Source organism: Macrobrachium rosenbergii, chromosome 5, assembly GCF_040412425.1.
Source record: "Macrobrachium rosenbergii isolate ZJJX-2024 chromosome 5, ASM4041242v1, whole genome shotgun sequence".
Taxonomy (NCBI): domain Eukaryota; kingdom Metazoa; phylum Arthropoda; class Malacostraca; order Decapoda; family Palaemonidae; genus Macrobrachium; species Macrobrachium rosenbergii.
The window spans coordinates 38,516,231-38,537,757 of NC_089745.1; the positions used below are offsets into that span (position 1 = coordinate 38,516,231).

General features: G+C 38.5%; 1 protein-coding gene across 1 annotated transcript in view; it reads right to left on the reverse strand.

The window, feature by feature from the left end:
- Positions 1 to 21,527, reverse strand: part of LOC136838673 (transcription initiation factor TFIID subunit 5-like) — a 34,391-nt gene that overhangs the window by 5,302 nt on the left and 7,562 nt on the right. Inside the window, 8 exon segments of the mRNA XM_067104047.1 lie at positions 1,799 to 1,912; positions 2,990 to 3,183; positions 6,922 to 7,059; positions 7,226 to 7,371; positions 8,937 to 9,056; positions 11,150 to 11,339; positions 16,759 to 16,885; positions 16,887 to 16,956. Of these exon segments, the coding sequence (XP_066960148.1) occupies positions 1,799 to 1,912; positions 2,990 to 3,183; positions 6,922 to 7,059; positions 7,226 to 7,371; positions 8,937 to 9,056; positions 11,150 to 11,339; positions 16,759 to 16,885; positions 16,887 to 16,956 (1,099 nt within the window).

Here is a 21,527-nt window from a genome sequence, read left to right on the forward strand (position 1 = left end):
ATATCAAATTCACTACCTTGTACCCTGAGAATAACTTAAAATCAAGGAGAATTATTACTGATATGTGCATCTGCCCCTCCGAGTGTCTAAGTCAACTATCTATCACTGCCCCTACACCAAAGACCCAGGTTTGCATCCTGGCTGGGGGCAGATACAATTATCAATTATAATTCCCCTTTGGCATAATTTATATCAAGGATATAGTGAATTCAATATTAAATTATATTAGTGACTTAATATTTGTGACAAAGTTCAAGCTGTAACTCAGGAACAGACAGATCTCAGTCACCTGTTGTCCCTGGAGAAGCTTGTGTCTCACAGGCAACTCCACCTACACTTGCTTCAAAATTGTCTCTTATGTAGCTTATGCCTCAAAGCCAGGTGACAGATGACCTCACTTTTTGGACAGATAACAGAACCTCTTTGTTGGAGCTTCCCTGATTCCACCATGGAACAGGTCAGCACACAGTTTCCTGTTATTCTCATAATAGGCCAAAGGCCTACTATAAATAAGGTGGAATTTAGCAGACTTCAACATCATCTGTTATAGAAAACTTCTTAGTAACAGCACTTATATAAACTTTTCTGCAGATATATATTCCACTTAGTTTTACATATTTTTCACTTGGGTATTGTAGGTACTGATAAATCTGAGTAACAATCATAATACATGGCTGGAAAGGGAAATGACTACTTTTATATCAGTTACCTTTCACCTCTCAACTGAAGTCAGTTTGAATCTTCAATATTTATAGAAATATAATCTGTTGATATGGTATCAGTCTGGACATAAAAATCTGTTGGTTCTCATTTTTCAGTCTTTCTAGAGTTAGCACAGGTGACTTCATCTCTGATTACTGACCTCATCTCCCAAATGGGAATAATGAGCATTCATGCCACTCACAATTGAAAATGGCACTGATAGATGATGTATCAGTGAAATAAAATTTGGGAAAGTATAGTATTACAAGGTTGGGGAATATTAAAAATAGTGTATTTCTGTCAAGATATATGTGATGCTTCCTGCATGTAGATTAAATTATAGAGAAATTGGAGTGTGTGGGATATCAGAGATCAAATGTCACGATCCAATACAGCTCCCATTCTCTGCATCAAAAGCTGGATGACAAGGAAGATATTCCTTTAAACAGGAAGTGCCTAAATTATCCAGAAGAGTTTTTCTGAAATGGAAAGGAGTGGTTTCCTGCCCTTTACAAAAAGAGCGAGCTGAGTGAGGGTCAACAACCAAAGGAGATAGACACCTTCCACACACACTGTCAAACCCACAATGCCTACACTTCCTTTGGTACAGAAGAGTGAAGCTGAAGCATTTGCACAAGAAGAAAAACCCAAAACCATAGGCCCCAGCACTAGGTCTTTGATCTAAACTCTATATTCCATTTCATTCCGAAACAAGTCCAAGTATCAACAAAGTAAAAAAGGGGTGAAATCACATCTACAGCAGTAGCCATATTCACAGTCCACCAGAGTGTGTATAAGTTCACATTCATGTGGTTGAAGAAACAGTGACATCAACAACTGAGTAAGGTGAGCCATCCACAACCCCAACTGCCACTAGCTGACTAACTTTATACAAAGCTTCAACGTCTGGACCAGCTATCACCAAAAGTATATCCATATAAAATGCAAAGTTTGTACAGTATCCTCTTAGGAACAACTAACAAATAATAAATAGCAGCAATGACATTTCTCTCTCATCATATACAAGCAACAAAATTCTAGCAATCAATGAAAGTCGCTCAAGAATTAGCTTTTTATGAAGAAAACTCATACTTACTTTGTGGCCAGTTAAAACTCTGACACAGCTACCATTCAGATTATCCCAAATTCTTATGCTGCGATCACTGGAGCCTGTGGCAACATAATTACTATTTGGATGGAACTGCACTACCTGAAGATAAAAATACAGACAATACCTCATTACATCAGTCATGCACTCCATCAGTTATTTAACAGCAAACTAGGCAAATTATACACCCAAATCCAGTAATACTTCACTGAAGTGAGGATAAAATTAATAAAAAAAAAAAAAAAAAAAAAAAAAGTTGAGCACGAGGCTAGGACCACAGCCTTGTAGAAAAATATCAAACTTTTCATGGACAATTCACTTTTTCTATACAGACACCACCCAACTTACAAACACTCAGAGATACAAATGGGATCACAAATTAAAATTGTGTACAGATCACTCCCCTTTGCCACCCTTAAATTCAAATTTTGTTCTGCAAGCCTATTCTGTATACTGTATGTACAGTGTATTGTGTTTTTGGATGAAAAAAAATACGAAACTATTGATTTTATATAATACTGTACTTAAATAGGCATGAAGAATGCAGTAACCAACTTACAAACAACCATCTGGAATGTAGCTTGTTTGTAAGTAGGGTGGTGTCTATATATAAAAAACCAGCTAGGTAACTGGTGGCAGATAAGTGAATGGCATGGTAATGCGCACTCAGCTGTCAACACTCCTTCACTTATTCAGCACCGGAGGCTAAGTAGGGTTGGTTGACGTGGGATTATATATTAGACATCCTTGGTTAGACCTTGGTTAGCGCTAATAACAGCAGTTCACTTGTTTTGAACAGTAATAACAGTACTCACCCACTGAGTTGTCTAACATTTAAATAAATGCTAAATATTCTGATTCAAGATTAGTCATCAATGGCCAACAGCAATATATTAGGAATAGCAATTTAACTAATAAAATACCCAAAGCATTATTTTTGTGAAGTACCAAAGTTTTCACACATCATATATCAACAAAAAAAAGAAAGAAAATCTGAGGTTGGATGAAATATCTGACTGTGCTGAAGCCCATACGTCTCATCCTTAAATAAATAAGCTCAAGATATGCATCCTCAAATAACTAAGCTCAAGATATACAAGTCAGATTTCTCTTACCATCATACAAAAACATAATTCACACAAAATGAGAAGTGACAGAAACAAGGGCATTAAAACTTACATCAACATCCGAAAAATGACCAGAAAATATTCTCAGCGGCTGGTAGTGATCTGTTGCCCATAAGCGACCTGTTCTGTCATGCCCACCTGATGCAAAATAGTAGCCATGGGGTGAAAAACGGACATCCCAGACAGCAAACACATGTCCTTTGTAAACGACCAAGCATGTCCAAGTCTGCAAGCTCCATAAGCGTACTGGAAAAACACAGAAGATGCTGTCAACTAATGAATAACCTATATACTGTTAAACAAACAAATTCTGAAACAGAAGTGACAATAATTATACCAAAAAAAGGCTACTGATTTATCAATCTTACAAATAAAAAACAACTTGGAAAGAATATTTCTAAAATCATTCCTTATAGTGCATAAGTAATTTTTAGAAAAACTATACAAGAAATCTAAATGCTATACAAGAAATTTTACCTTGAAAAATACAAAAACACCATACAATATTATTATTATTACTGTAGTAGTAGTACAACTTCTACTAGTGGTTGAAGAAGATCAATGAATAAATTACAGACTCTCACTGAGGTGGTTTTACTGAGGCAGGAGACATGAAATGACCACAAGGCCATCAAAGTCCCTCAAATCTGCTTTGCTCATGTTTCTTCTCCATCTGATAAAAACTCAATAATAGTAAAAAAAAAAAAAATACAAAACCACAGAAAACAAAAAACTTGAAAAAAAAAAATTTGGCAGACTTCTTATTCAAATTCAACGTTCAACCAGGGAGAGAGAATGGTAACACATCTTCTCTCTACGGTGGCAGAAGAAAAAGGGACTGATTAGTGTGGGTAGAGTAAGGCCTTTCCCCCACCCACTTCCATCTCTACCATGGCTTAGTCTAGTTTCCAACTTTCAACAACTATATTCACACATGCATGTTGAAGATAATACATATAAAAGACAATGATCTGCATCCCCATAGGAACAAATGAAAATTAGCATACGAAACTTGGCGTGCTCAAACACAGGAACAGGAATAAAATGCAGTTCAAAATAAAAAATCCAAATGAGCACTTGAAACATATTTAATTGTTATTCAAGACATGCACATATACTTACTGCTTTGTGTATTGGTGAATAAAAGTATAAAAACCAAAATTTTTATTCCCAATGACCATTATTTTGTGAGAGATACAAAATTTCAGTCAAAACTAAGTGCAGTAAACCCCCACGTATTCGCAGTCTCACTATTCACGGACTCACCTATTCGCAGATTTCTCTGTGGACGCATCTACCCATTATTCGCAGAAAATTCGCCCATTCGCGGTATTTTTCACTGAGAAATATTCACTAATTACTGTATTTTCATATAATTTTCATGACTAAATGCACTTTTTGTGATAAACTAATAAAGTACTCAGGTATAAGCATTTTTAGAAGTTTTTTTTGTGTTTAAACTATCAAAATAGGCAGTTCTAAATGCTTTTAGAGGGATTTTAAGAATTCACAGATTTTAGCTATTCGTGGTGGGTGCCATATGCATCACCCGCGAATACGGGGGGTTAACTGTATTCTCTGTCGAGGTTAACTGTATTCTCTGTCAAAGATCTGAAAAAGGGTCAGAACAGTACAGCCATCGAAATTCTAAATACTTTCCACCATAGCAGGAGCTGATGAGATGAACAAAAATTTAAAAAACTAAAATACACAAGAGAAAAAGCCAGTTAATCCAAAATTCAAAATTAGAATAAGGCAAGCAAAGCTAACTTAGAAGATCAAAAAGTCCACCACTTGTTATCTAGCCACTGCTAATGACAGCAAGTGGTTCAACTTAACAAAATAAAAACAAAAACTGTGAAAACCAAACTTACACCTGAAGCAAAAACAGGTTTTCACGTAGGAAAAACCTATTTTTGGTAGCCACTGTTCATCCTCAAACCGAGTTACTCTCAAGGTCCCTAGAAGGGCTTCTTAAGACAGACCAACCAATTTCAAAGAATTCTCTTCTAATTGGTCTTGGCCAGTATAGTGCACGTTGACACTGACAGAATATAGGACTCAAGACAAGAGGGTTCTTCTTTTGTCCACTGCGCCTGCATAGGTTCAATTCCCATTCCTTACCTGCAGATGTGGTAACAACGCACTGCACATCGGCCATCTATCATGGCAACAATGCATTCCACGCTAACCCTTTTGCTCATTACTCGAGGGCTCTGTGATGTAAGTTATGTGGTGAGCAGTTGTCCGACTACAAGCTCCTAGATCATACTTTAGTCTTGATGGAAGAACCAAATTCAGAAGCAGTTTAAGTGTTTAGTACAGGCAGTCCCCAGTTATTGGCAGGGGTTCTGTTCTCATGGCGTGATGATAAGCATAAATTGCTGATAACCAAAAATCGGCGCTTTTCAGCGATTTTCGGTGCTTTTTCGACAATTTTCAGTTATTGGAGCCTGTTAGGTATGTATCGGTGCAAATAAGTGATTGTCGGTGCCGATAAGCAGAAATCGGCGCCAAAAATTGCCGATTTTCATCACTCAACAAGCGCCAAAAAACTGGATTACCGATAACCGAGCCCGCCGATAACCAGGGGCTGCCTGTATTAAGTCCCAGTGAAAAGTTTTAAATTTCAAAATTTTTTGGTTGGTAGGTTTATTTTGTTAACATTGGGAGCTGGTGCATCTCCCACAAGGCAAGAATTCAGTTTGGGTTTAGGGTACCATTTTTGTTAGCTGACAAACAAGTTTTAATGATACTGAGGGAATAATTTTAAAACAATGTTGTTCTTGAAGATAATTAGTATATGACCTTTTATCTAGTAGTTATCTTGGGTAACCCAAGATAACTACTAGATAAAAGGTCATATACTAATTATCTCCAAGAACAACATTGTTTTAAAATTATTCCCTCAGTATCATTAAAAACTTGTTTTCTATTTAACAAAAATGGTACCCTAAACCCAAATGGGAGATGCACCAGCTCCCAATGTTAACAAAATAAATCTACCAACCAAAAAATTTTGAAATTTAAAACTTTCTATTTTGATTAGTAGCCTAGTAGAAAAACAATATCATTTGCTCTTTATCTAAAATAAAATAAAATTCATATTTTTATGAAAGTCTGCTGGCTACTTCATGATAGTCTATGGTCATATTTCTGTCTTAACCATAACCAATGTAATCCATATGATTCAGAGATATGCCCAAACACATGCACCAGCAGTAAAAGCATTAATGATGAAAAAATGTGGCAAGGACATATATAGCAATATCATCCTTCAACACATAAATGACCGCATCGGAAAGTTTGGTGACGATCCTAAATGCTAAGAAAACAGATGAAAGAATGAAGCTCTTTCTTGTCACAGACCTTACGATCCTTCCATGCACACTTGGCACAATGACTATTTTCTTTAGAGGGACACAGAAGCATCTGGATAGTCGAAAGCCAGAATGTGAGCTAATTAAGAGCCACACTAAACAAATATATGTAACATACAAGCACATCTACTTAACCCTTTCACTGCGAGCCTGTTATCACCACCTGTGATGACAGCAGTGTCCTGCTGATTGTGTAACTGACTTATTTTCTTCCTTTCATATTTGTACTACAATTCTTTGTATTTTCATTACAGTACTGCTATAATATTACACTGTGTACTATTATGTTATTATAATGCTATATTAAAGTAGAGTGCTAAAATATGCAAATGATATGTATTCAAATACTGCATTATGTAGCTTTTATTGGTGATTCATTTCAGCGATACCTCTCAAAGCATGGAGTAAAGTAATGCCGTTTTCGTTATTCAGTATGTAAATCTTTATTACAAACTTTGAATGCTTGCTCTTGGCCAAAAATTTCATCTAGAAAACCTCACAAAAAAAAAAAAATTCAAAAATACCAATACGGTATACAAAACAAAACAAACAAATATTAAAATAATCTAGGTACAGTACTACTGCAATACCCAATGTGACTTACTAGTGCCATCTTCTCCAGCTGTGAGAAGTAAATTACGGTCTGGACTAAAACAGCATGCATACACAGGCCCAGAGTGTCCATGCAGTGTTCGAACTGTTTCTGCTGTTCTATCGTCCATCATCCGAACCAATACATCATCTGTAAAATAGCTTCTTTTGAAATCACATAAACATACTTATTTTCTAGAGTAGACAGCTCTTCAGTATCAAGATCAATTCAGCTCCAAGGTGAAAGGGTTAAGCATTAAGGTTTTCCTGAAGAGGAAAACTGGTTTTACTCAGAAAAAAAAAAATCAGTATCTTACCTGCATCTTTATCTATGTCATTCAACTGCTCTGTTGGTTTCATGCCACGCAATTTACTTGGGGTGATACTCTGAACACGGACTTCAGAATCACCAGTGGCATAGGCTAAAAGGCTCGAATCATCTGATATGTCGATGGCTGTAATGCTGAAAAATACATAAAAGCATTATCATCAGTGTTTGGTACAATGAATATAAGGCTTAGTTAAATGTAATAACACACTGAAAATTGATAATTCTTCTCTTGCTTTAGTATACTGTACTGTACATACAGAAATCACATAATACGTACCTATTTGAAAAATATGGCATTACACTGGCATGGCACAAATTTGAAAGCCAATGATATATTCAACTACTGGTAATATGCACCTATGTAATATACTTATGTGCACCAGGGCAGGCACTCTGTCACGTACAAACATGACAACAAGAACCACAGATAAAAATAGCTTTGAATATGACAAATAAAACCATTTGGTCAGTGATAGCATATACTTTTGGTACTTTTTATGCCGATATCGGAACTGAATCACGAATGACTTCAGGGGCAAATAAAGTTGTATTTACTTCATGAACATCTGTCTACACCCAAATGTACTAATTAAATTATCTGATAATTTGGTGGTTTTCCAATGGCAATACTACTTGAATGTAGCCATTACATATGCCATGAAATTCAGGCAATATCTAATATGAAGTTTATTCACCAACTACAAAACCAGTCTTTCCAAATTCCAAGAAGCAAATTATACAGGAAAACCACTGAAGCCTGTTAGGTGTATCCTGAGGAACAGAGCAATGAGCAATGTCATGCAGCCTTGTTTCTCTATTTGTTGCATATAAGCCATAATGGTAAATAGCTTTGATGATTATGAAAGAAAAGAGCACCAACTACACCACTTTCCTCAGCTTCCTGCTTGTTACTCTGAAACTACCAACTCACATGCCTAGAAAAACTCAAACGCCAAGGGTCCTTTTTTTTAATATTTACTTCGCACAGAGAAAAACTATCGAACATTGCCAATACATGAAATAATATTGTTCCAGAATTATAGAAAAACTACAAATAGCAAATTGCTCTACAAGCATGATTTCTGATAGGACACCTAGGGTATGTGTAAAGATTTTCTTGCTATGAGAATAATGTTTTGGGGAGAACATTTGGAGTTGATGGCAAGATAGAGAGAGAAATGTTACCCTAAGTGAAATTATGGACATTCCATATGAAGATGAACTAATGGTAAAGAAGCAATATCTGGAAATGACCTGGACATAGCCTTCATACCACCCAATGACGAACAATATGTGATAGTGTCATTTGGGATCCTGTGGGCACTAAAGAAGTTTAAAGACCTAGACCTCATCTACATATGGAACATACACAGTTTCACTTCTGATAACATTTCTCACTCTATCATATTAAGAAAATCTTTTACACATACCTTCGGTGTCATAACAGGAGTGAGTTGATGCCCTTACACGCACTAACACTTACAGTGCACATGGATGCAACAAGCAGGTAGAAAACAGTAGCAAATTATATGAGAATGCTTTTGTCTCTGGCTTATCATAGAAATAAACAATCACGGCATATTCAGAAAAATCCTCTATACAGTACTTATAGTATGAAACACAGTATCATACATGGATAATTAGCACAATCAGTGTACTATATCCAATTTAAAATACTGTATACATGCTGTACTTACTTTCCACTTGCATTTAAAAATGTGAAGAAGCATATAGAGGGAAGTATGTCCTTAGTCAGATTCACTCTCTTCTGTTGATCACGAAAGGCCTTGGCCTTTTCTAGCTTATCAATGTCCCGCCTGAAATAAAAAAAAAAACAGTGACAATAACACCTCTATAGGAAAAGTTCTGTTTCAATCATCAGTAACATTGTACACAAATACTATTTGTCCTTGTATTTACGTAACTTTTGTCATGCTACACCAACAGCAACTGTGAAAATAAACTACCAAAAGTAACACCTCAACTAAATGACCTCAACTTAGAAGATTTCTGTACTCATCAGCTACCATATCGTAATTATTTTTCATACACTACCATTTTAGATGCGATAATATTTAGATAAGTATATCTCTTAGATTGAATCTTAAGTGTAAAGTACAGGTTAGTTTAGGTTAGGAACTATGTGGAATTGCTGTTGACTGTGCGATATCTAGAAAACATTCAAGTGCAGGCTACAACATAAGGCTTTTTTTTACTTAATAGACTTTGTTGCCTAACAGAAAAGCCAGACCCCCAAAGCATCCATCACGGTGAGGTGTTAGTGTATCTCAAGATTTAAAACAAAGGCATTATCCTTGACACCTAGAGCCAGTGTAAAAAAGATAAATACAAAAATAAATGCTCTACTTAAATATGAACAGTACCTACTGAGCATTAAGATCTGAGTAATGTAAGAGGTCTGAACTGTCTGGTCATGGGTTGTTTAAACTACTATACTATTTCAACTTGAATATTTTCTACAGATTAAGGATAATCAACATATAAAATTTACTCTTGATTGAATGTAGCAGTTTTCACACAAAACATTTCTTATATTTAACTAGAAAAGTTAGAGCACATGGCAAAAGTATTTAGAATTCCCAGGATTACTAAACTAAGAAAGATGGTTTAATCTAGACATCTAAAAATAACAACCTCAAGAACTTCAGAGGGATAATGGTTTATAAAATACTGAAAACGAAAGGCATGGAAATATAACATGGCATAGACATGCATCAAGAAGAAATGTCAGCTTTGGTTCCTTGCATGTAACAAGTTAATGATTTTCCTATATTATTATTATTATTATTATTATTATTATTATTATTATTATTATTATTATTATTATTATATTATTATTATTATTATTATTTATTTATTTCTTTTTTTTGGTCTATCACAGTCATCCTATTCAACTGGGTGGTTTTTATAATGTGGGGTTCTGGGTTGCATTCTGCCTCCTTAGGAGTCCATCACTTTTCTATGTGCGCTGTTTCTAGTAGCACACTTTTCTGCATGAGTGCTGGAGCTACTTCGGCATCTAGTTTTTCCAGATTCCTTTTCAGAGATATTGGGATCGTGCCTAGTGTTCCTATGATTATGGGTACTATTTCCACTAGCATATTCCATATCCTTCTTATTTCGAGCTTCAGGTCTTGATACTTATCAATTTTTTCCTCTTTCTCATCTACTCTGGTGTGCCATGGTACTGCGACATCAATTAGTGATACTTTCGTCTTGATTTTGTCAATTAATGTCACATCTGGTCTATTGGCAGGTATCACCCTATCTGTTCTGATACCATAGTCCCAGAGGATCTTTGATTGTTTTCTATCACTCCCTCAGGTTGGTGTTCGTACCACTTATTACTGCAAGCTATCTGGTGTTTCTTGCACAGGCTCCAGTGGAGGGCTTTTGCTACTGAATCATGCCTCTTTTTGTACTGGTTCTGTGCAAGCGCCGGACACTTGCTTGCTATGTGACTGAAGATGAACCCAGAGTAGGGTTCGAAACCTTTTATAAATTTTACACAAGCCTTAAATAGCTATAATACTGTGGACCCTTTAGAACATTTATGAACTCTCATGATAGAGATTTATGAACTCTCATGATAGAGGGTTTTTTCCCAACATTATTATTATTATTATTATTATTATTATTATTATTATTATTATTATTATTATTATTATTACTGTACTCAGAAGATAAACCTCAATTCATATGGGACACATGTAAAAGGGCCATATCTTGAATTCAAGCTACCAAAGAATGTGGTGTTCATCTGAAAGAAGTTACTGTAGATAACACAAAGTACAGAGAGAAGAGTTCAGTTATTAAGAAAAAAAAAGATAAATTAATAAATAAGCAGGTAAAAATAAAAATAAACATCCTTAAACAACTCAGAACTTACAACTCTGGCAATGGTATTCTATTGCTCTGTGGGGCATTTGGGTCGTTCTTCTTGCTCTTCTGCAGAGAATCCTTCTTAGGTTTCTTCTTCTTTGGCTTGTCCCCTTCCTCTTCACCTTCTTCCTCTTCCATAGCAAGATTTGGCAACTCTGGTTCTTTTAATAAACCATAGTAGATTTTGGTCTTGTTCACTGGAAAAGGAAGAAATGAAAAACTTTACAGAGTTGGCCAGATAAATTCAAATCTCTTTACTTAAATCTGCTATACTTTACTGTTTTTCATGGTCAAGTATTACCCAAAAACTCATCAATTACAAAAAGATGATGTAAGTCCTGTTATGATTTAAGGTCTTCCATATGGAAGCTATGATTTTCTACTCCTGTCTGGATAAACTTGAGATAATACTTTTACTACTGCCATTACATTGTTTAATCTGGCACTGAGTTAGCATTCTTAACTCTTATAACCTAGCCTTCTTCTTAATAAGTAAATTATAAATAAACATCAGATCTAATAAATTGCATCTTTTACAAATTTGATTACTTGACACACCCAAAATGCTGAAGATTTTACAAAAATTCGTTATAGCCACGAACTACGATGTTTAAATGGATTGCGAAACTCTAAATCATTACCCCACACCAGTCCAATACACACATAGCAGAGGTGAAGTTAGAAAACTAGCTCCAACACTCTGTGATGGTGGATCACCCAAAATGTATGAACATGAGCTCTATACTGGCACAGGTAGTGCACATGCACACACAAAGATCAAGCTAGCTAAAATGAGCATGAGCCGTATCTGGGTCTGCTCAGCTTAAGGAACAGCTAGTGCAAGCACATAAAACAAGCACGAACGCTGCATGAGTGTGCACTCCTTATGGACACAGGTAGATCATGAGCATAAGCATGGACAGTGCACAGCATCGTATAGTGTATGAGCATGAGTGCAAGCACAGCCTCTATAAATACAGGCAGCATACGGGCACAGGTAATGCACATGAATGAGCAGGGAAAGTGCATATGTAGTATACAAGCAAAAGGAGGCAAATGAGGTTACTGAAAGAGCTGTAACCATTCTTTATAGACCCAAGACCATACCAAAAAAGATTCTGAAGAATCCAGATGCACAGTTTTGAGGGTGGACCCATTCTTCCCAGTGATACCAAGTAAATGCAAGGGGAGAGTAGTAACAACTGACATCATACAATCAGTGAATGAACTGGGGTAGAGATATGATCTTCCTATCATAGGGGAAGAACTCAAAGACAAGAGGGAGAGAGAAATTAAAAACCATATTTTCTAACCCTACTTTACACAATGCATATCTGACAGCCCAGAGAATGCAAGTGTGGTGAGACTACCTTCCCGTTCTTCTGTCGGATAGACAGTTTAACTGGTTGTGGGCAAGAATGAGGTTATGGCAAAAATAGGGAAGATATAAAGGGCAGATAGAGTTGGATGAACAGTAAAAGACTGAAGTCGGACAAAGATAAAATAATGTAAGGTAAATTAACAGGAACAGAGAGAAACCCAAAATGCTTCATATCAAAACAGCACAGATCGATAATTTGCCCTCTATAGTCCTGCAGCATAGCAAACCAATTGTTCATTTTTTCATGAAAGCACCAAAATTGGTACACATGTTGACTAATGTATTCCAAACAATTCTGGATATGGAGCCACTTGAGATAGTGCCTTGGTCAGCTTTGGCAGCCATTTTCCAAAATGGCCACCATTCCACTTTAACGATATTTGGTATCTGTCATTGTTATTCTTTTTGTAGGTTTCTTAGAGGTGATAAATGCTCCGCGTGATGTTTGCTTACAAATGGAAACAAAACATGTCATTTGTGTTCATTTATTATATTTCCAAATATTTTGTGAAAAAAAAATGGTCATTTGTATGGGAAATGCATTATTTTGTTGTGGTGGTAGTGGTAGAAAATACATGGGGAAGACAAAGTGGTGGTGATCTTAGGAAGCCTACATATCGAGATGGCAGCACTGAAGACTCTACGTGAGTGGTTGCAAGGAAGCGGGTGGACACAGGCAGAGACTGTACTGCAAGAACTGCTGACTCCTTTCTTTGGGCTTCATATGTCACACGCACATGAAGGTCACACCAGGTCGCTGCGGCTGCCTTGTACATACTCCAATGACGTGCATATGATAAGCACAGCACCAGTGCACAAGCTGACCAGCCTCCCAAGGACTTCAAAGACTGGTGTCATGAGAAAGAGAAGAACTCTCCCCAGTTTTTGTACGGGGCAACAGTCCTGGATCTGGAGCTCTCCATCCTAATCTACGTGTGATCTGTGAGAGAGGCAAATTTCAGCATGTACCTGGATGCTCTAACTGACATAGTTCCGTGGTTCTTTGTGCTGGACCATATACACTATGCCTGGTGGATACCAGTCCATCTATGTGACATGGCAGAACTTCCACAACAGCAATGAGTTCAAGGCTGGCCACTTCACAGTGCAAAAGACCAAAAGGCAATTCTCAGCAATTCCTCTTGACCAAGCACAAAAACAGAATAATGCTTGTGTCAAGGGTGACAGAGGTGCCATTTATATACAGACAATCCCAATGCTCTGAGGCGCTGGATGGTCACCGGACCTGAGGTGGCCAGAATTATCATGAGTTTGAGGTGGAGAACATGAATCCAAATGCCAATGAAGAGCCACGTCACCATGAAGAAACACCAAGTGCACAGAAAGCATTTGCCACAGATGTACAATCACTTGTGGCTGTCACTGAAGAGCTGGGGAATCCCTTCAAGGAGGATAGTCCATATCTGCTGGCCCTAGACACCAAGGAGACTGCCAATCCTGCAGTGATTGAAACAGTTCACACTGTCAAGCAGACTGGACAAGAACAGTTTGAGGTATACTCAAATCATTGCATCATAAACAGAACCAAGACTTGACGAACCTATGAAGAGGAACAAGCTCTCTCTCTTCAGAACAGAGAGGACCAAAAGTTCCCAAAGGAAAGGAAGCATCTGTGAAGAATGATATGGCATTATTTGCAAGGCTCTATATCAGCTGCCAGAACTGTGATGGAAATCTGGACAAATTTTTCTATCATGAAAATCAAGCATGTCCTCCTGCATTATCTGATGTAGGCAAGCTACACCTGGGTGGCAAAAGCCAGTTGCTGGAGTGCCTTGAAGATTTTGCCGAGGCTCAGTGTGATGCACCTGCTGTCACTTATGTTGTCCTTGATGCACCGTCATTGTGCAGATGTTGAAGCCTGACACTGCCAAGACATTTGAAGAATATGCCCATCAAGTCTTCATTCTATATGTCAAAGATGGCTCCTTAAAGAAGGTGACAAGAGAAAAACGAGGGAAAGGGGTGTGACAGCAAGTGGTGAGCACCACAGCCACACCAGGAAACTGGCAGAGTTTCCTATGTGTCGACGCAAACAAGGTGTAGCTCTTCACCTTCCTTTCCCATGTGCTGGTGCAGTCCTTCCATAACAAGACAAAGGAGCTGGTAGTCACTGATGGGGAAGCAGTGATCTGCACAACATGACCACCGTCAGATTCAAGTTCGAACCGTAGACACCGTCCGTCATCATCTTGGCTGTGACAGTAGCCCAGGTACTACCATGTGTGGATGAACTCTGGATTGCCTTTGGGACAGGCAAGAACTACTGCTACATCCCTGCCAATGAAATAGCTACCTCCTTCGGCCCACAAAAGGCACGTGCCCTCCCTGTCTTCCATGCCATGACCAGATGTGACATGGTATCAGCATTTGTGGGCATGGTAAGAAATCTGCCTGATGAACATGAGACTTATTTCCAGCACTGACAGATTCCTTGGTCACCCTGACTACCATGCCAGTCAACATCCAGGATGGCACAATGCACTGCACTGAAAGATTCATGGTGCTCCTCTATGACCGCACCAGTCCATATATGGATGTCAGCAAGGCCAGAAACTCTTCGGCAAGACGAACTCCTTCCAGCACATCCCACCTACATACCATGCTTTGGAACAGCATGTAAAGAGATCAGTCTTCCAGGGTGGTTATATCTTGGGGAAAGTCTTGGTCCCTCAACTTTTGCTTCCATCACCAACAAGCTGGGGCTGGCAGGAAACAGAGGATGGGTCATAAGAACCACGCTGGACCACAGCGGCTTCAAAAAGCTGCTTAGAACTGGTTACATGCTGTTGCAAAAAAGGCTGTAGAAACCGATGCAAATGCAAGAAGGCTAACCTGTAATGCAGTGGATGTGTGCTTGTGAAGGAGAATGTGACTAGACACAAACTACCAGTAGACAGAGACTGAGATATTATCCTGGCTTTGAATGTGCAAATGCAAAGATGCAATGCTAGTAAATGTGTTGACTTCTTGATCCAGAGAGCCAGTACACTTGACCTAAGAAACTCTTATCACTGCAGACTTGTACTTGTGGTGTTTTACAACATCAGTAGTTACCATGTGCAGTTACCAAAAAAAGTTAATCCATTATTTTACTGTATTATACTAATGTATGTGTGAACCTTGTGTATGTGTCCTAGAAACATGGTAGTAGACATTAAACCGTAGCTGCTTCAATGTCAAGTGTGCAATTACTTGAGTACAGTTTTTTGATTTTGTCATTATCATGATAATCAATTTTCTTTTCAAAAGAGGGTAAAGTATTTAATCCATATTGAAATTTTTATTGAACCTAAACCCATTGAATGTGATGAATATCATCTGACTCATTTTCTACAATAATAGGTACTTTTCAGCAAAAAGTTTCAGTTGAGCAGCCATTTACAAATCAAATAATAGCTTTTTTTATTGAAAATATTTGCTCATGATAGTTGGATATGTTACTTTCATGGTCAGTGTACTGAATTTTACACATTACTTATATCTAGCAGAAAGACAGTAACAAAATAAGAGCATATAGCCCATTTCACTAAAGTAGAATGGAGGCCATTTTGGAATATGGCCGCCATAGCTGTCCAAGGCACAATCTCGGGTGGCTCCATATCTAGAATTATTTGAAATACATTCTTCTACATGTGTACAATTTTGGTGCTTTTATGAAAAAATTAACAATTGATCTGAAATATTGGACTATGCTGCCGGACTGCTATAACTTAAAGGAATGTTATTACATGCACAGTACTGTTTTCAAAAACATTTACAAAGCAGAAAAATAAGCTACTGAAGAAGACTACAAACTTTAACTATATAAGACATACATGACACAACCAGATGAAACAAATGGTGGTTGCAATTAGGGTTTCCAAAAATAAGGATGATGATGAGGATGTAAATCATTTAAGCTATCCACATGATATTGTAATTTAAAGGTTTATGTTAATTCTCTATGACACTACTATTGTTGCTTATTCAGTTCTGTACAGAAATCATGATTTATGAGTAATACCTATATTAATACAACAAACATTACTAAGAATTCTACATGGTGAAGTGTGGATGGATATTCTTGGGGTGGGGTGACAGCAGCCCTAGTGATGCCACTAAAACTGTGGATGATATTCCTATCATTAGGTATTTCAAACAGATCATGCAGGCTGGACATAATTATTTCTTGAAACTAGTCATAAGCCTTTAAAATTAAATATTTTTATCACCTTGTTTAGGAGCTTCTCCTTCTTGCGCCCCTGCTGTAGCCAGCACTTGACTGCGCGTGCGTGGCACACCCTCGTAAACATACAAGTACAGTCGATCATTTATAATTCGAGAAACCGGCCCACCTCCAGCGTTCAGTTAAATACCTTTTCAAATGTGAAAATGAATCTCGTGACATTCTCACAGTAAACTGACTAGACCTGAAATGAAGAGCACAAAATATTAAAATAGGATCAATACACTTTACAGTGAACCCCACCGTATTCGTGGGGGATGTGTCCCACACCCCCCGCAAATACGTCAAATCTGCGAATGCTTAAAACTCCTCTAAAAACACTTAGAACTGCCCATTTTGATAGCTTAAACCAAGAAAACCCCTGTAAAATGCTTATACCTGAGTATTTTAATAGTTTTATCACAAAAAGTGCATTTATTCATGAAAATTATATGAAAATACAGTAATTAGTGAATATTTCTCAGTGAAAAATACCGCGAATGGGCGAATTTTCCGCGAATGATGGCTAGATATGTTCCACAGAGAAACCAGCGAATGCGTGAGTCCGCGAACCATGAGAACGCAAATACGGGGGTTTACTGTATAGCTGTACATCTTAATTTATGCAAATTGTGTCTGAAGTACTTTATATATCATAATAATAGGAGCTTTTTTTAAACATAGCGGGCCCATCTACACTGTACACCAACATCCTCAATTTAGATAATTCTTTCTGTTACTGTTATTATTCTTTAGCAAAGACTGGCTAATTGGAAAAGTTTTCCCTCTTAAATTAATTTTCTAGTTTTATACAGTACTTAATCATATGAACCATTCTAAAACACTACTCTTATACTATCATCCTTTTGTTTCAGCAGAGGAAACTTATCCAATCAGTGCCATAACACTCACCTCTGAGGAACATAATTTTTGCATAGCCACCTTCAGTATACCTACTAACTGACAGAGGGCACCAATTTGATAAAAGCAATACAACTTCACTATCATTAGTTCAAAATGAGAAACAGTTACGAAAATTGTAAGGACAATAAACTTCCATAATCCCTAAGCAACATGATATTTTTATGATAAAATAAGGTTTTACTTATACTTACCTGGTAGTTACATATAGCTGTCGTCTCTGACGTGCATGGCAGAATTTTTAAATTTCGCGCTAGCGCTAAAAACACCTAGGTGATCCCTCTACCAGCGCCCTCTATAGGTAACAAGGAACTATCCCAACAATGTTCTAGAACCCATTAAGTTTTAAGCCCACTTGACATGAGAGGAGGTGGGCGGGTTTATTTCATGTAACTACCAGGTAAGTATAAGTAAAACCTTATTTTATCATAAAAATATCATTTTACTTATAGGACTTACCTGGTAGTTACATATAGCTGATTGGCACCTTTAGGGGGTGGGACCATGTCAGCCACATATATTGTTAGAAATCAAAAACATGAATTTTAGTTCCTTACCTTGAAGGATTGCTGACTCAGCGGTTACTGCCTCTGTAGTCTGTTTTTTTATCCCTCGATTTATAGACAGGATATAAAGGATCCGGGTGTCAGATACAATCTGTTAGTACTTGCCGTAGAGGACAACGCCGTGACGGACAAGACTTAGTATGCCCTTGCTCTGGGCGCAGAACCAAATTAACAATAAGGGATCACCTCTATCACCAAAATATAAAATTAAAAACTTTCAACCACAAAATTAAAAGATTGTAGGTACTCCTAAACCAACAACATAGTACAGATAGTTTACAAACGACGCAACCAAACTCAATTTCCAACTTCAAGGGAGAAAATGTTAGTCGGATAGGGTTGCCCTCTTTCTCCCCTCACCCACCACCGTGTCAGTAACTACTAAAGGCCCTAAGGTACTGCCATTGTCAAAATCAGTCTTCAATTCTGACAAGTAATGCGAAAACGAAGATCGACTTACATCGCCAAAAATGTAGAATTCACAATCTTTTGCACTGAGAGGTTGTGCCTGAAAGCCAAAGAAGTAGCTACAGCTCTTATCTCATGTGCTCTCACTTTCAGAGTTCCCGTGTCTGAGTCCTGACAATTCACATGGGCTTCTGAAATAACTTCTCTTAAGAAGAAAGCAAAAGCATTCTTAGAAAGTGGTCTTGACGGGTTTCTCACAGAACACCACAAGTTCTCCGAAGAGCCCCTGATACCTTTTGTAAGGTGAATATAGAACTTTAAGGCTCTCAACGGGCACAACAATCTCTCTTGTTCTCCTTCTCCCACAAGATCTGAAAGGCTCTTAATGCTGAAAGACCTCAGGCCATGGTCTGACGCATCTGCCGTTCTTTTCGCTAAGAACCTAAGAGAGGAAGAACATACAGCTTTTCCTTGAGAGAAACCAATAGTTTTGTCCAAGGCATGAACCTCACTCACCCTCCTGGCTGTAAAATGAAAGTGCTACTAGAAAAATAGTTTTCTTAGTCAAATTTCTCAGCGATGCATTTGCCAAAGGCTCGAACTGATCTGAACAAATCCATTTAAGAACGATGTCCAAATTCCATGCTATTTGTTTAGGAACTTTCGTCTTAGGTATTAAAAGACTTAAGTAAATCTGTTAGATCCTGATTGTTCGAGATGTCTGCAGACCTCTGTGCTTTAAATACCGACGCAAGCATTGATCGATACCCTTAATCGTGCTCAAAGACAATCCTTTCTCCTTAAAAAGGATAGCAAGAACTTCGCTATTTGATTTAGAGAGGTTTTAGAAGACAAGGAGAAACTCCATGTCTATTGCACCAGTCTCTAAACTGATTCCATCTAGCCTGGTCTACTGCGTCTGAAGACTTTCTTCTGGGTCACAGCAAGCAATAGCGCCTGCAACCTCCTTTGAAAACCTCTCTTCCTGAGGAGTCGCTCGACAGTCTGCAGGCGACAAGCCAAGAGCGGACAAGTTCTGATGGAACCTCAGGAAGTGGGGTTGTCTGAGTAGATCTTTCCTCGACGGGAGGATCCTCGGAAAATCTGCGAGGAGGAGGAGAAGATCTGGGAACCATTCCCTCGATGGCCAGAAAGGAACGATTAGAGTCATCTTGGTGTTCTTGTGGTTCCTGAACTTTTCCAAGACCTTCCTGATAATTTTGAAAGGTGGAAAAGCGTAAAGATCTAGGCAATCCCAACTCATTGTCATTGCATCCACCCAAAGTGCCTTTGTCGTCCGGATCTGGGGAGCAATATACTGGGAGGCGTTTTGTTCTGTCTGTTGCAAACAGGTCTACTAGCGGACAACCCCACAGATTCCACAATTGTTTGCAAACCTCGGATGTAAGGTCCATTCCGTGGGCAAGACTTGATTCTTCCTGCTTAAAAGATCCCGCTGTTACATTCCTCTCGCCTTTTATGAACCTGGTCAATAACGTGACCTCGTTCTCTTCCGACCATTCTAAAAGTTCCTTGGTCGTCTGATACAGGGAGAAGGAATGAGTGCCCCCCCTGCCTTTTGATATAAGCAAGAGCTGTCGTGTTGTCCGACTGAACTAGAATAACCTTGCCTTTTACCTCTTGCTGAAATTGCATCAGGGCTAGATGTACCGCTTTCAGTTCTTTCACATTTATGTGCAGTTCTTTCTGCTCATCCTGCCACAGGCCCGAACATTCCTTGTTGTCTAAAGTCGCTCCCCACCCCTGATCAAGCGCCTGACAAGAGTGTGAGGTCTGGGTTCTTGATAAAGAGAAATTCCCTCCTGTAGTCTTTTTCTCTTGAATTCCACCAGAACAGCTCCTTCTTGATCTGATCTGAGATCTTGAAAAGAAAGGAACCGGATGGGTTTTGCGTGGCCATTGGCTTTGTAGATAAAACTGCAGAGGCCTCATCTTGAGTCTCCCCAGTTTTAGAGTAACTTCTCCATCGAGGCTAAGGTCCCCAGTAAGCTCATCCACTGGTTGGCTGAGCAAACCTCGCGATGTAGAAAGTCGTCTATCATGCTTAGACAAGACTCTACTCTTAGTGATTGATGGAGAAGCCCGAAAAGTCAGAGAGTCCATTCTCACTCCCAAATAAACTATCTGCTGTGATGGTGAGAGGGACGATTTCGTAACATTGACTAGTAGGCCTAGTTCCTTTACCAGAGATAATGTCTTCATTAGGTCCTCCCACACATTTGGCTTTGGAGTGTGCTTTCAGAAGCCAGTCGTCCAGATACATTGACATCCTTATTCCTTGCAAGTGAAGATTCTTCGCCACCGTTGACAGAACTCTTGTAAACACTTGAGGTGCAGTTGACAGTCCAAACAAAGAGCTCTGAACTGGAAAACTTTGCCTTGGAAAACAAACCTCAGGAACTTCCTTGATTCCTGATGGATAGGAACGTGGAAAGCACACGCATCCTGGAGGTCTATCGAGACCATCCAGTCCCAGTTGAAGAGATGCTAACACCGACTCTGTCGTTTCCATAAAATTTCGTCTTCTTTACAAAAACGTTCAATTTCACGTCTAGAACGGCCTCCAACCTCCCAGCGCCTTTGAAACTAAAAAGACGGTTGTAAAACCCGGAGAGCATGGGGTCGGCACTAATTCGATGGCTTGTTTCCTTTAGTAGTGCTTCTACTTCTTCTCGAAGGGCATTAAAACTTCTTGAGAGTCGTTGGAGTATGCTGGAAAAACGACTGGAGCGTCCGATAGAGGGGGCTTTTGTTGGAATGGGATGGAGTACCCTCTCGGATCACCTGTAAGGTCAAGGATCTTGAGTGGCCTTTTGCCAGGCTTCCGAGAACGACTGGAGTCTGGCACCTACTGCTATGT